At 42.0% G+C, this 15,979-nt stretch overlaps 1 protein-coding gene across 1 annotated transcript in view; it reads left to right on the forward strand.

The window, feature by feature from the left end:
- Positions 1–7,850: 7,850 nt before the first annotated feature.
- DHX35 (DEAH-box helicase 35) overlaps positions 7,851–15,979 on the forward strand; it is a 593,749-nt gene continuing 585,620 nt past the window's right edge. The window contains exon 1 of the mRNA XM_086932268.1: positions 7,851–7,967. Coding sequence (XP_086788394.1) covers positions 7,928–7,967 — 40 coding nt within the window. The 5' untranslated portion in view covers positions 7,851–7,927. The remainder of the gene's footprint in view (positions 7,968–15,979) is intronic.

Genomic DNA, 15,979 nt, shown 5'->3' on the forward strand with positions numbered 1-15,979 from the left:
AGTTGGCCCTGGAAAAGAGAGCCTCTTTAATAATGGCTTTAGCATTTGTTGGTATATTTCCCGGATTATCATAAAAGTGCCCCAGTCCTATCTCATGGTAAATGTCCCTCCAAAAAAGAAGCCATTGTATTTTTAAGGCATTAGCCATGTTTTGGTAATCTGTAATTACTTCATGTGAGAACATTAATTCTTCGGAGAGCCAAATTTTTGCCATAAAAACAAGAGAGCACTAGCTAGGCGATCCTCTACAAACTCTAGACCCAGTTCCTTGTGACATAGGCAGTTGGAAGCACTATTTGGGGTTATCAATAACCTTTGGGTAAATGTATTTTCGAATCTTTGTAGCTGGTGGCTTTTATGGTGTCCCCACACCCCTGCCCCATATGTTGCAATAGAAAGACATTTTGCTTTATATACAGTAATTAATTCCCTCGCTGGCTCGTGGCCCAATCTACTTGCAAAACTAAATATCTCACCCATAGCCCTATTTGTAAGATGGGCTCTTGCTTTGACAAGTGGTTCCCAGTTCAACTGGTTATTATATAAATTCCCCAATTGCATGAAGTTGTCTACTTTTTCAATTCTCTTATCTTGCAGACAAAGGTTTTGGTTCTTGTAGTCTTACAGCCACATATTATAATGTATGATTTAGTGAAATTCAATTTTAGGTTGAGTGAGGACATAAAATCGGTAAAAATATCGAGGGATTTCTGAAGGCTATTAGCTGTTGTTGCCATTAAAACCGAGTCGTCTGCATAAGCTAGTATGGAACAGATTTACTACCAATTTAGGGAAAATCAAGTTCTCTACTTAATAAATGGGCCTCCAAACCATTAGTATATATTAAAAACAAGGGGGCTGAAATACACCCTTGCCGGACACCATATGTTGAGGCAATCAGCTCAGTTTTTCCCCTTGGGTGCCATATCTTATGGTGACTGAGGTGTTAAGGTGTAACCTGCGAAGGAGGGGAACCAATGTTTTTCCTACTCCCATGCCTTGCATCATAGCCCACAATTTGTCTCGGTTAACTGTATCAAAGGCACTGGACAAATCCATGAAGGCCAGGTTGGTTGAACCGTTCCTGGCCTTCATGCATTTATTACTAATGATGGACAGATTAAGGCATTGCTTGGTCGTGCCTAATCTCTTCCTGAAGCCATTTGGCGTTTTAGACATGAGCCCTACAGGGTTGCCCAGGTCTCCAAATGGACAAGGAGGACCTGCCTAGCACTCTAACTGTGGCATCAATGAGTGAAATTGCCCTTTAACATGCCGGGTCACTTCTATTGCCCGTTTTAAAAACAGGAACCACAAGTGCCTCCGTCCAGGACACGGGCATGGGGCCAGTGATAGCTGCCTTCAAAACATTCATCACCAGTGGTGCCCACAGGTTAGGATTGCATTCAAAAAGGTCATGGGGCACCCGATCTGGGCCTGGCACTTCCTAGCGGATCCCCTCTGCTAACACCTCCTCAACCTCAGATACTGTAAGAGATAGACTAAGTTGGACGGCTGCGGGTAAATCTACGGGCAGATCCCTTGTAAACTTTTCTACCCTCTTGCCCAGAGGGTTAAAAATAGCAGGAAAATGAGTTACCCAAGCATCTGACAAGATTAGTGAGTCCATCTGCCTCACTTTTGGCTCTCATATGTGTCTAAGCCAGACACAAAGAAACTCACCAAATGTAAGCTTTTAATTAAATCAGCCCACGTATTGTCTTAAGATTGATATGCCCACATGATAACTAAGACTACATGGAAAGGCTTAGACCAAAGCTTTCTAAGCAAAAATTAACACATATTCCTAAACAAAGAGCATCCCAGAATACCAGTGATCTATAACCTCTTCACAATCCACAAAAGATTAGGCAACCCATTGGTTGTCTAATTGTCAAGATTTCAGTAATTTCGGCTTTGACTAAATCGATACTCGAGTTTGGACATATCAATATTCCCTGGAGCACCATGTTTCAAAATGGTTTGCTACATTAAAGAAAAGATATATTTGAATTTGTGTTTTTAACATGAACTAACTAAACTGAGTTTCGATTCCAGTTCAAAGCAATCATTTTTTTTATTCTTTTTATTTCAAAAAATGAGCCAACAGACAAAATCCATCAAAACAGTATAATAGTCTTACTTCCTCTTTATTCTTCAGGACTAGGTGCATTTTGAACTGCATCTACTAATGAAGGCTTAGGAGAAACACCATCACCACTAAGTACATGATCTAAATACATGAAAGACTTCACAGCAAACTTGCACATCGACTGTTCCACTGCCAAGCCCTTTGCTTCCAAAATTCCTAAAACCTCTTCCAGAATCCTTTTGTGTTCTTGCCTGTCTTCTCCAATTAGGATACCATCCTGGAAACACCTCACGTTCTTACTCTTACCAAATAATTGATACGTTAGCCTTTGGAAAATTGCGGTAGCAGAGGCTAAACTGAAAGAAAGTCTCTTGTTCTGGAAACACTCGAAAGGTGTAATAACTGCCATATATGGTTTACTCTCCTCACTTAATTAAATCTGGTGATAAGCAGCAGCTAGATAAGTGGGTGAACACGATTTGCCATTCTTGACAAGGGATAACATCTCTGAAATTTTAGGAAGGGAAAATGTGTCCACCACAATGTTGTTATTGAGATACCTTAAGTCAATGCACAATCTCAACTTGCCATTACTACGTTTGACTACGGCAATCGGAGAAATCCATTTAGCAGATTCAATGGGTTCGATAATATCTGCTCCAACTAACCCCTCTAACTCCTTCTCCACATCCTCTCTAAGTAAAACAGGAATGTGTCGCACTTTATGTACCTTTTGGCATGCGTCAGGTTTTAAAACAATGCAATTCTCAAAGTCATTAAGATTGCCAATACTTCCACTAAACACTTTGGGAAATGTCCTCAAAATCTCATTACAAAGCAGCTTGCTGTCATTTAAAACCATAACATGATCAGGGTTATTAGGATTTAGAATTATGTCAAAATTCCCTTGATCTTTCCACTTTAGAACTGCAGGTCCTCTTTTAGTGACATACAATTTGCCTATTGACTCTCTGTTTTTTAATCTGAAAACTAACAATCTGTAACCCACTGTGTCAATCTTCTCTCCAGAAAAACCTTCCGGATGAATATCGGGTTCCAGCAGTCTGTAACCTAAACGTTTGACAAATAAGTACTTCCATGTTTCCTCGTCAACAATGGTATATGGAGAACCAGAGTATGCATACATTTGCACAACAACCTCCCCAATAGACATGGAACACAGGGGCTTTTTCATGTACATTGTCACTAATGTTTAAAAAAAAAGAATGTTTGGAATCAAAGTTCAGCGTTTCAATACTACGACCACTTAGACAACGTTTTTTATTCTGGACTCCTCATCACTCAAACTACTCAAACTAAGTGTGACGCACTATTACAGCGGAAACATCTCAAATTCTCTTTTCTGATGAAGTCTTTCTTGAACTTGGTCGAACCTTTAGCTTTAATTTAACTAACAACCACATCCGAGATTTCTCTGGCTTCTTGCTTGAGTAATTTAGCATTGCGGCTAGACATTTCAGCCTTCCTAACAATGTTTAAAATATTGTTTACATCGCTGTCATAATGTAGCCATAACCTCTCCTGGATAGCAGGATCTTTTGCATGCATCACCACCTGATCACTGATAAATTGATCCTGTAAATGATCAAATTTACAATCAGCAGCTAACTTCATCAGAGCTGACACATACTCATCCACAGTTTCATTCATCTCTTGTTTTCTATGAATGAATTTGCACCTAACTATACCGATGCACACTTTAGGTGCAAAATAATGATCAAAATTGTTCATAATGGCATCAAAAATATTGACATCACCACCCCCTAGAGCTTTAGTCATTTCCTCATATTCTTTCAATCCACCTAGACGAACACAATTAAATAAAATCATATTTTTTTCCTTTCTGGTGTCATCTTTCCATCTTCATCTATGATGTATATAAAATTAAAAAAAATAAGCCTTCCACTCAGTCCATTTCATGCAAGTATTCCTTCTGGCTCGCCAGGATGTTTGAGGTGGTTGTAGTGAAAAGTTTTGACTAGCCATGTCAGAGCAGTGACAACTGTATCAGGAGAACAAAGAAGAAAGAGAAAGGATTAAAAAAACACAGTATCCCTCCTTCACCTAAGGAAGGACTAGTTCACTGTAAGGATTAAAACAATATGTGCCGGGGAGAGTCTGGAGTGTCCTAACTTAAAGATTTAAACAAGCATTTGCAATGCAATAGGTCTCACATTACTGATGGTTTGAGGTATTGGAGTTGCAAATAATAATGCAACGCCAATAGCTCATACTTTCGGTAATGGAGACCTAGTGTATTGCAAATGCTTGCGTACTGAGCCAGGAACCAGCATGGTATGTCTCAGTGCAGGACCGCAAGCTGCTCCTAGAGGTCCCTAGTGAGCAAGGCACCAGCACTGCATGTTTCGATGCAGTACCACAAGCTGCTCCTAGAGGTCCCTAATGAGCAAGGCACCAGCACTGCATGTCTTGGTGCAGTACAGCAAGCTGCTCCTAGAGGTCCCTAGTGAGCAAGACACCAGCATTGCATGTCTAGGTGCAGTACTGCAAATAGGTGCAGTACCGCAAGCTGCTCCTAGAGGTCCCTCGTGAGCAAGGCACCAGCAATGCATGTCTACATAGTTGGAGTTATTGGCATTATAAACGGCAATGTTTGTTACCTACTCATGTTGCAGGGTGCAGTACCATATGTGGCCAAAAGGGACCCTCTTTTGGTCACATATGGTACTGCACCCTACAGAAGATATGGTAAATCCTCCTTACCCATAATGCATTGCATGCAAGACAGTACCACGAGTACATTCACATAGCTATGTCCATATATACAATTAGTAGCTTTGAAATGTGACAAAAGAAAGATTACATTACTTTCTGAGTAGTTTGTACTCGGTGTGGAGCTGATGAAGGGAAATTTGTAGACTGTCTCATATAAATGTGAGATATTCCAGTGAGTGAAGTAACCACTGCCAGCCTAGCTTCGGACCAAGTGTGTGTCCTGCCCGAAGCCTTTTAAGAAAATAGTACCTTGAGGCTGCAATTAAAACGTAGGGAGTAACAACACATGTAATAGTGGGTGTCCTCATGGGAGGTTACAAGAGGAGACAAGGTGGTACTAAGGAGGTGCTACTAAGCCTATTACCCAATGAAATGCACTATTTACAAAGGACAGGGACAGGAGCCAATTCAAAAAATGGGCAGAAAGTGGGCAGAACTTTATTCCCATATCCTGACTACAGCACGTCTAGGCGTAGGTGAGACCTAAAAAATAGGACTACTTGCGAAGTGAGCCTGTCAGAATTCCATGAGTGCGTGACATTATGCTAAACAGTTAAATGACATACTTTATCTGAGCATTACCACACGTTGCCACTGGAATATTAAGGAACCCTGTTGAGGTGTGTGCATCACTGTGGGTTGATTCCTTATATTCTAAATGGAGGTGTTCACATCACTGTGCGTAGTCATGGAAGCCCCCAAAACTACGGTAAGGTGTGCGCATAACCACACGTTGCTGTTGGTTATCGCACTGACGAGGGAAGCTACAGATGTAATTTCCGTGAATGACGCTCCAAATTGACCACCCAAGATGGCGGCACGTAACGTCACGCTGCGTAACCTCAATCAGGATGAGTGCGCCACACAATGCACCGCAGAGGAGAACAACCAGAATGAAGGCACCAGAGTTTGACGGCTTAAAGGTTCCACGGATCGCTGAGGCAAAATGTCAGCATGCTTAAGAACTTTACAGTGAGCACAAGCACAGACAATATTTAAAATCCAACGGCTGCATGCACAATGGTGGGATATCAGGTAAAGACAGTACACTATCATACAACCAGTAAATGAACTCTTGAAGTGCATAACAGCATCGTCGGATGTAGAAGTAGCTTTCAAACAATACTCCAGCATAAAGGCTTGAAGGTGTAATTCGCCCAGTTCTTCTGAACGATCCAACGCACAACATCTTAAGAGGAGGCACAAATCCGATCCGAATCAGGCATAGGTTCACCAGTGTTTCACTTGTCCCCACTTGTAAAGTCGAGCCGGACACAGTTGAAGTAGAAAAGTTCCTTTATTTAGTAAAAAACACTGGTATGCAGCAAGAAGGGGAAACCATTCTACCATCATCCAGTTCCTAACGTCCACTGTCAGATATCTAGAATAGAATCTTTGATGTGGACCAGGAGCTGGATACTGTGCACAGAACAAGGAACACACAGTATTAATAAGAAAAAAACAGAGGTGGTAGTGAGGGAATCTGTGGTGGAGGTGGTCATTGGAGGCACCAACAAACACTCTTTCACCGGGCGCCACTAGGTCTAAAGCCAGGGTGAACAACCTTTACAACTAAACTTTTACAACGCACTACCATTACAACGCGGTCATTACAACGCAAACCATTACAACGCATTGCGCTGGGGGGCGCTCTAGGATAGGGAATAAGTTTCATTTTCTATCCAACACCTTCCCTAGTGTCCACGGGGACTGGAGTTGGAATAGAAAATTAAACTTTTCACTATCCAGCCCCTCTAAGCGCTATGCGTTGTAAAGGTATGCGATGTAAAAACCATGTTGTAAAGGCAGGCGTTGTAATAGCCTGCGTTGTAAAGTCATACATCCTAAAGCCAGCCCTGATTGCAATTGTGATTCTGCTGCCCATCAAGTTTCCCAATTTATATGAAAGAACGGGGTTGACCCTGTGTCACTCAGAACCTGGGTAGTTAATGATTAAATAAAAGTGGTTCTGTCGGGTGACAGCACAAGTGATTTGCAAATGCTATTGCATGCAATAAAGAAACCTACCTCTGACAAAAACACAAAACAGGTTCTTATAATGAATAGGAAGAAAGCCTGTATATAACTTGTTGTATTTTTATATTTATCAAAATTCATTCAAAACAATTAAAAAATGACTGTCAATATATTGATAAAAGTGCAAAGCGTGGCAAGAGTGAATAGTGATCATGTGACAAAAGCAATATGTACAATAATCATGAATTTCAATATAAACAATCTATACAAATATATACAAGTTTTGATTTCATAAAGGCCATCCGCTAATATGATTTTTCAGAATCCTATTTGTTTCTATCAGTGTGCTAGGATTCTGGAATTCTAAGGCCTATGAAGAAATGTGGACGTTTCGACCCTTGGAGCGCCAATGTTTGAGGTCGCGGCCATTCTTTCTGACCTTTGATCCTTTCCTTCTTCCCTCACGACTCCTCCTGATAACCCTTGATCGTTTTTCTCTTTATGCTGGGCGGCCTTAAATATATATGTATATGTAAATTATATAATTATCCAAACCTAATCGCTGTTAAAATGTAATCCTGTGTGAATTTACTATTTGTATATATAGAACTCTACCCACTAGTATATGTAGTAGACTTTTGTACTTACTACCTTTCCTATGTGATTTTAGAGTTTTATCTGTTTGTATCCTTCCTTGAGTGACCTTCAACTTGTACATGTGCAGTTTTTTTCCAGTTTTTATCTCTTTCTTGAGTGACTTTACACCTTGTACATTTGCTATTTTTTTCTGTTTGTATCTCTTATGTAACTCATGTAATCCAAAGTCCTTATGTAGCACAAATGGCTCTTTTGTAAAGCGCTTTGACACCTTCGGATAATGTTCGCGCTATATAAAATCGCAATAAATAAAATAAAACTGTGCCTTTTAACCATTTCCAGTCAGCTCAGCTCAGCTACTACGTCACGGCAACACGCACGTGCTGCTAGTGGCTTTTCTCACCATGGCGCGTGCGCAGTAGCAACTGGAAAACACATCTGGCGCCTGCGCTTTACAATCAGAAGCCAAGACACCTACGTTCTCTGGTAACCTTTTAACCCAAGATGGCAGCGCCCGTGGGAGCGATGAGGTTTTGGAAACCAGGTACAGTTCGAACGTTAAAAGGGGCGGTGCCTAGAAATGGAGCGTTTGACGCGGGGAGCGGGTATATAAAGGGGAGAGAGAGAGATGGATATCGTACGCTGCTGTTTTTATTTTTTTATCAGAAGCGTTGTTGGTTTCGTTAGTGCTTCCACTGCCTTTCAATTTTCGCAGTTTGCTGCTTGCTTGCTTGCTGTTGTTCTCTTTCCCATTTTTACTCGTTTCTTCTTTTCTCTATCAGCGCCGCACCCCTCTTTCTCTCTTTGCCTCGCAGTTTCTTTTTTTGGTGTGTGTTTACTTCTGACGCCACTTCAAATTCCACCTCCCCTTGCAAATGTGTCTCCCTTTCCACGCCATCTGCATATCTCAACTATTTCATTGGCACTTTGTCTGCATTTCTTTTCCTCTCGTTTGCCTCCTATCCTATGTCTGTCACCTATTTCCAGTCTCCACTTATCTCTTGTGTTTTCCACCTAGCCCCCTCTTCCTTCCTCCTCTTCCCTATCGCCTTCCTCCCCTCTCCTTCCTCCACCTGTCTATACTATTTCTTCCATAGCTGCCTATATTCCAGTTTGCTTATGTGTGGCATTTCACTAGTTGAAATGTGCTTATGTGTGAAATTTCATTACCTTATGTGTGACAGTTTGAGTGACAGTTTATTGCAAGTCCATGTAGCTGTGCCTGTGTTATATCGTCAATTTCAGAATTTCCCGACCAACTAAGAAACAGTGGAACGATTAGTAATGTAGCTAGGTACACCGTTGTTTCTGGCACAAACGACATAACATATTTGGTGTTGCATGCAGTGGCGGCTGGTGACATTTGAAAGAGGTAGGGCGTACAAGTCACAGGCAGCTCAATGTGGCGAGCGAGCTTGACCCTATGAAGGGTGGTTCACTCCCCCAGAAAATGTTGAAATGAGAGCGGGCAAATGGTGCATTTTCAAGCACATTTCAGAAAGTGGCCGGATTCGAAAGAAGCCACCCGGAACCGACTGCTGAAGGGAGCTGCTGTGCAGGGGGTGCTCTGAGAACAGAAGCTGGTGTGCAGCAGCACCCTCCCTGCCAGCCGTGTGCCAGAAAGGCCAGTTAAAGCCCCTACAGCCACTACAGCACTTAGAAATTGCCGAATTGCCAAACAAGGGAGTCCCGAAAAAGTTATCTTACACCACTAATGCTCACACATTTGATCTAAACTGCACTCCAAAAGGTCTCCCTTTTCACATAGTAAATATGAAAAAAGGGAAAGAATCTAATTTGAATAATTTAGCCGAGGCTCTTGTGCCCAAAAAAAAGAAAAAAAACGAGGACTCCGAAAGAAAAACGGGGGGAAAGGAGAGCTTTCGCAATTAAAAAATAGATCTTATTTTTGTCAGAGAAGCACCATTCTCGAGTGGAGTAAAGAACAAAACCTTATGCGAAATCTTGAAAGGACAACTGTGGTTCTTTGAAAGCCACGCGGATAGCTGGCTAGCCGATAATCTCACCAAAATATGTTGATAGAAATATTGCGTCCTACACACACGGATTCTCACAGTAAACAGTGTTGAGTCATGTGCACAGAAAAGCGCTGCAAGATTGTTGATTATTTCTATCTTTCCATCACTGGAATTAACTAATGCTCGGGTCTCTTCGGCCCAAATGAACATATTTCAGCAGCCAGTGTTTGCGCGCACGCTGTACAGGAGCTTCCCACAAACAGACATGCATGCTTAGGAGGCAGGGGGTACACAAGTTGTTTCCTTGAAGTATAAGCATGAGACCGACCTGTAAGGTTGTCATGGTAATGCAGCAGTGAAAACGCCGAAACCCTCCCCGAGCATGATTTGTAAAGAAGTATTGGCTGTTTGTCACCTCGAGTCTGCGCAGTGTCTCTTCAGGAATCCTGTGGACAAACTTCACAGATTCAATTTCTACCTTCCCGCCTGCCTGCAGCCTTTGCCCCACCCCTTGCCAACTCGTCAAAGGGTGGGACCAACCCCCCCATGACGAGTTGGAAATGGGTGGGGTAGTCTGCTCTCCACAGCCTGATTGACGTGAAGCCCCGGGCACTACAGGGCTTTAGCCTGAAGCGCCCGGGGCTAACTTTACCCCCACGTCATCAGGGGGTGGAGACGGATCCTTTGGTCTATGTGTTTGCCGAGCTGATGACCTCACAGGCCTCAGGTCGGTGAGCTCGTCAGCCCGGCAAAGAGTTTTCCCAGTGTCACTCAGCAGCAGTGACTCAGGTTGGCATTGTGCACTGCTAATGGACCCAACGCAGAAAACAAGGATGAATAGTTTTTACCGAATTTAGGTGAGCGCAGCCTCAGCCTGCATTTTTAAAAACATAAATTAGCAACCTTTGTTTTTATTGTGGAGATGGTGATCGGTGATGTGAACAAATGTAAAGGGGGCAGAGCCCTGTACGAGAAACCGCCACTGGTTGCATGCGTCCTAGGCTATCTTGTAAAAATATAAGAAAATAGAGAAATATCATGCTGACTACAGTGCCATTTTACTTGGGTACAGCTGTCTCTATCAAGCACTGGTGTCACCATTTGCTGACTTCTGCCATACCCGCAGTAAAGACAAGCATTTGCAACGCAATAGGTCTCGCAGTTGCGAGATTTTGACCTTTTGGCATTGTAAATGACAATGTCTTTTATTTATGCATTTTAAAAAAACAGTAATAATAAAAGGCTTTGCCATGTACAATACCAATAGGTTAAAGTTCCTAAAATGCGAGACCTATTGCATTGCAAATGCCTGTTGTTTGCCAGCGCCCTAAGCTGTGCTTTCATGTTAATAGACCTTGTTTTTTATGCCATAAGAATGTCAATGAATATATAAACTTTCTGTGAAATTTACAAATAGGCTGAAAGTAATACCTATGGCATTATATGTAAACATATCATTTTGAACAATTGTAAATATGAATGGTGTAATGTAGAGTGTGCTTGAGAGTGTTTGACTGTGATTCACAAGTGAGTGTATGTGTGAGTGTTGGAAGGGGAGTGTTTTAATGTACATAATGTTCTTCATATTTTGTATGTTATATGTTTTGTTGAACTGAGAAATTGTTTAGAAAAAATCATTCAAAAAATCCAAATGAAGTAAAAAGTTAATAAAACTAAAGATGTATTCAAGAGACTTAGATCCCCTCACTTTATGTTTCAGTCAATTGTGAGATGTTGAATTTATGATGAATAATTAATGGCAGCATTGGCGTCTTTCTATTGTTTATACATAAGGCTGTGGCTTGGCCTTGCTGCTTGGGAGCCCATACCCAGTGGTGTTTATTCATGTTAATAGAGGCCACGCCCCTTTCTTTAGACAAGCCATGTCAAAAGAAAGGTCTGCAGCCGCTATTAAAGTGAAAACGCTGATGGGGTCTTTTCCTAAAAAAAGCATTTGTTTGTCGAGTTGACAAAGGCTTTTTTTCATAAAAACGCCCCTGAAAGCACGCATGGCGTGCTGAATGTTGCAGGACCTCATGTCATGCCTGCAGTAAGAAAAACTCATTAAAGAAAATAGTGCTTACATACTAAATAATACATTCTGTCTGACCACCAAAGTAAAAGGGCCAGTCCTCGTTGGACATTAAAAATGAAGACAAGGCAGTACTAAGGAGGGTCTAACAAGCCTATTTACCAATCAGAAGTCTGCATTCGCGGAGGACAATGACACAAGCCAATGAAATATGGGCAGAGAGTGGTTGGTGCTTCAAGTCCATACTCCAATCAGCATGCCTCTGAGAGCAGCGCATGCACTGCCCAAACTCGGCCTAAAAAGTTGCAAACAAGCTTTGTTAGAGAACTTGCATGATGACTACCCGAATACATTGCTATATGTGGGGAAAAAGTATACTTAAAAAAAAAAAACATTTAAAAACGGCCTCACTGTAAACTTAGCTGTTGATGATTGTGTCGGTGGGGGTGGGTTTAAACTATTTAGAAATCAGAAAAAGCAGGAGCAAACGTCAAACCTGGTATCATTGGGGTAAAATTAGTTTGTGTGGATGCTGGGGCAAATCCATGCTAAACATTGCAGCCATTCTCTAGATAAAGACCGTAAAAGCATCAGTGTGCCGTTGGACGGATTTAATTATTATAATTTTTTTTAAAAGCAGCTCAGGCAAAGCCTCATTTTGTAGGCACGCACCAGGCTTGCACACGTCTACAAAATGTGCATGGTGCACACCTACACAATAAGGCAAGCAGTGTTCGTGGAGTCACCGATCCAAGTGAAACTGATAACTAAGAAATAAAAAAAAAGTCTAACATGTTTTTTAAGTAGGTGAGGGAAGGGGAAGCAGCACAGAGGAGGGCTAAACGAGAGAGAAGCATGTAGGCGACAGAAAGCCACACGTACTACAGGAGAGACTTACAGGTGGGAGATGGCTCGAAAACACATGTACTTTCATGTAGCGGTTCACAAAAGTAAAACAAGTAGTGGAATCAAAGATGCCAGCTAATCAAAGAAATTGTAAAGAGGCAATGCTCCATGGGAGGGATAACACAAGATAGGGCACTAATAAGAAGCAGCCAAATCAGAGGGACAAGGAAAGCCAGTGAATTGTAAGCAACAGGCTGAGCCAAAGGTCCTCTATCTTCTTGGAAACCAAAATATGCCTTGCAACAACCGGTCTAGTAGGCTCAACCCAAAAAAGTAAAAAGTAGTAGTAAATGCAACCTAGTGGCAAGTGAATGGTCAGCTACACTTTGCCAGTGCATCTTCAAACCCAATTGCTTCTAGACACAGTCATCAAGCACCAATGGAAGTGACTCAGCTGTGTACGAGTGACAAGGAGGTGGTATTTGCATGACTAACGCCTGCCAAGTCTTTTCTTCAAACATTTAATACTATTCTGAATGTTTCAGAATAGTGAAATGACCCTCCAATGTGACCTACAATTTTTCCTTCATTGCTCCTTTTTTTATTTTATCAGAAAACATTTCCCTCTACAACACTGACTATGTGAAGCAAGGGTGGATTTTCAAATTCTCTTCCATTCCCTGCCCCCAAACACTGCATTATTAAAAGTTCAGTCATTAATTCAAGGGGTATAACATTAGAATTGCAGAAGTTAAGCATTTAAAAAAAAACTCAAATCACCCTACACCTTTTTTCGTACATTTACAACCTCTTAATAAAAAAATACCAAAGCAGCACAAAAAGGCCAATACAAGTTAATAATGTTTCATAAAGTACCAACAATCGTGTATCGGCATCGGCGTAGCATTCTGTGATTCTGGGCAAATCACATAATGTCTCCTTGGCCATGGACAGCGCCTGGATACACTCACAGATGATAAGCTGTGCTACACAATTGTATAAACAATCGATCTGGGGGCACGGGAGAGCAGTTGGGAAAAGGATGGGTAAAGAGCTATATTTAATTCCGCTGTGCATTTCCTACATTATTCAAAACATTAATATGCTCACAGTGTATTTAAGAGCTCCAGTTATCGAGTAATGAAATGCAAGCAGGTGAACAATCTGAAACAAAATTTGCCCAAAATGTACTGCATCAGAAAAAGAAAAATAGTAAAAAAAAAAAAAAAAAAGCAAATAATTTCCTACTACCAGTCTAATAATCCACAACAGGAAAATCTTTATGACCAGGCAATTCAGAGAAGAGCTGCGCGAATAAACACCCTTCAGAAGGTAATATGGCGCAGAGAGGGCATTCCATGCGTGCCAGGGTTCAACAAGCGACAATTAGCAGCCAACCCTGGAGTGCTCTGAAGACATCAAATTGCGTGGACTTACTCACACAGAACAGTGTCCAAGGACTAGGATGCCACACCACAATCATTGATAGGAAACAAAACTGGAGAAAAAAGACCTTTTCAATATTAACTTCCATTAGTGCTCCCTAAAAACTCACACGCGCCTTAGAGGAGGGGTGCTCTACAAGGCAGTTTGTTGTGAGCTGAACATTAGCATAAACTTTGAAACCTAGAAGCAAATTAAGGTACGTGGCTCTGATGCTCTAAACGCTTGAAGTCCGCGTCAAGTCATGGAGCTGCCCCTAGGGGAGTGAATGTTGTCTGTGTTAGCCTCCCTTCCAAGCACACAGGCGTGGCAGGTAGATGTGACACTGGAGCAGTGTGTGAGCAGGTGACCTTACTAAAAGATCTAAACGGTCGATGAAAACAAGGAGCAAAGCGTAGGCACAGCGCAAGCTGGATGAGAAGTTATGCAACAGCTCTTGTGCAATAGTACCCCCCGGAGTTCATTCAATATTGTTCGAAAGCTAAAGTCAAGGCTTAACAGACAAACCATCTCGCATGGAAATTATTAACAAGCAGAAGGGGCGCAGGAGCAAATCGGGTGCCGTACTAAAACATAAAGCACTACGCCCATGCATATTGCTGTGTGATCCTGGCAGCGGAAATGAACAATTAAAAAGCAGATGGGGTGGCGGTGCCAATAGACGTCCGCGACGGGCAGAAAGCAGTATTTAGCAAGCATTGGCATAGCCAATAGGTCTCGCTTTCGGGACCTTAAAAGTATTTAGTTATGCAGCACAATATCCTTAGTGCAACAACATTAACTGTTGCATGGTTAAACACTTATAAGGTCCCAAAGGCGAGACCTATTGGCTATGCCAATGCTTGCTTTAGATCATGCCTAGGGACAGCTTTATTGTTTTCACTGACTAATGTTTTGTATAGTAAGGCACTGCAAAAACATTCTTATATTTAGCTGGATGGTTTTGATGGCTTATATTGGCCATATTACTCACTACTTAGGCTGTCCCAATGTAGATAATACAATCATGCAAGCACCAGTATTTCAAAGGTCGCAGAGGTTGAAAGACTGTATCGTTTCAAATCGCTCTCCTGTAGCTTCTGCAGATGCATGCATCAAACGCCGACTCCACATTATCTGAAGTCGCGTGCCAACAGTTTCCTTTAGTCGTCTTTAGAATTGATAAGAGAAACAAGCTCACAATTGGTAATAGGGAGTTAGCCTTTATGATTTGCATCTTTGAGTAACATATCAATCATGTTACATTTATGGCTTCATGCTACCAGGGTTAACAGTAGTACCTTGTCTGCCAGTCTTTCCTAAAAGCAAATTTGTGTGGGGAATCCAGTCACCTCACTTTACGCACCTCTCTAGTTCCACCCAGTGGCCGCCTGAGGAACACTTGTACATGTACGAGCAAGATTCAGCACTCGGAGTTCCTTAAAATGTGGCACAGCGAATGCAGCAGCCGTTTTGGGAAACAACATCATGCTGCAGGAAAGAGCATGTTTATCAACTCCAGACGAAGTGAAATTTTAAGCTTATTAGTATTGTTCTAATACCGAGTTTAAAAGAAAGAGCTGCGACATGAAATCAAGACTGCGTGTTTTGAAGGGCGCATTCTCGTCACCAGACTTTTATGTGTGTGTAGAAATGTATAACATAATAAAAAAAAATCGAGTAGTGCACGTGAAAGCACTTAAAGCCATGACGGCTCATAACTGTAAACCAGCACCGCCTCTCCCCTACCTCCTCCACCGCCCAGGAACGCACAGGAATGACGGCACAAACGAAACAAAAAAAAATAAAACGGGGCTGAAACAGGATACTGAATCCCGCCCCTCCAGGACTCCCTGGCCTGCCTCCTGGTTGCCAAGGCAATATTTCTAAAAATATTGTCGTGCTACCGTAAGGCAGGTCATGGAGTCCTCGAGAGGTGGTATCCAGAGCAGACAAATCTGCTAAACAGCAGCTTTTTCCAATGGCAGGCCTCCGTTTCCAGAGGCCTGCCAATGGAAAAAGGGGCGTGACTTCACACCATACTGAAATCTCCTGTTCACAATATCTCTTTGCCTGCAGCAGGGCATGCCCTGCAATGCAGGCTTCGACCTAAAAACAAAAACAGCTGTTGTGCACTACGATCAGGATGTTACTGCCACCTTAGTACAGAAAGTAGATCTGTTTCCACTTTTTTATGGCAATGCTCCAGACCCCCTGGCAGGGTGCAGGTTACTGGCAGCACCGTAATAAGTGCATGTTGCTCTCTTTGTGTGTAGT

Source organism: Lissotriton vulgaris, chromosome 7 (assembly GCF_964263255.1).
Source record: "Lissotriton vulgaris chromosome 7, aLisVul1.2, whole genome shotgun sequence".
NCBI lineage: Eukaryota > Metazoa > Chordata > Amphibia > Caudata > Salamandridae > Lissotriton > Lissotriton vulgaris.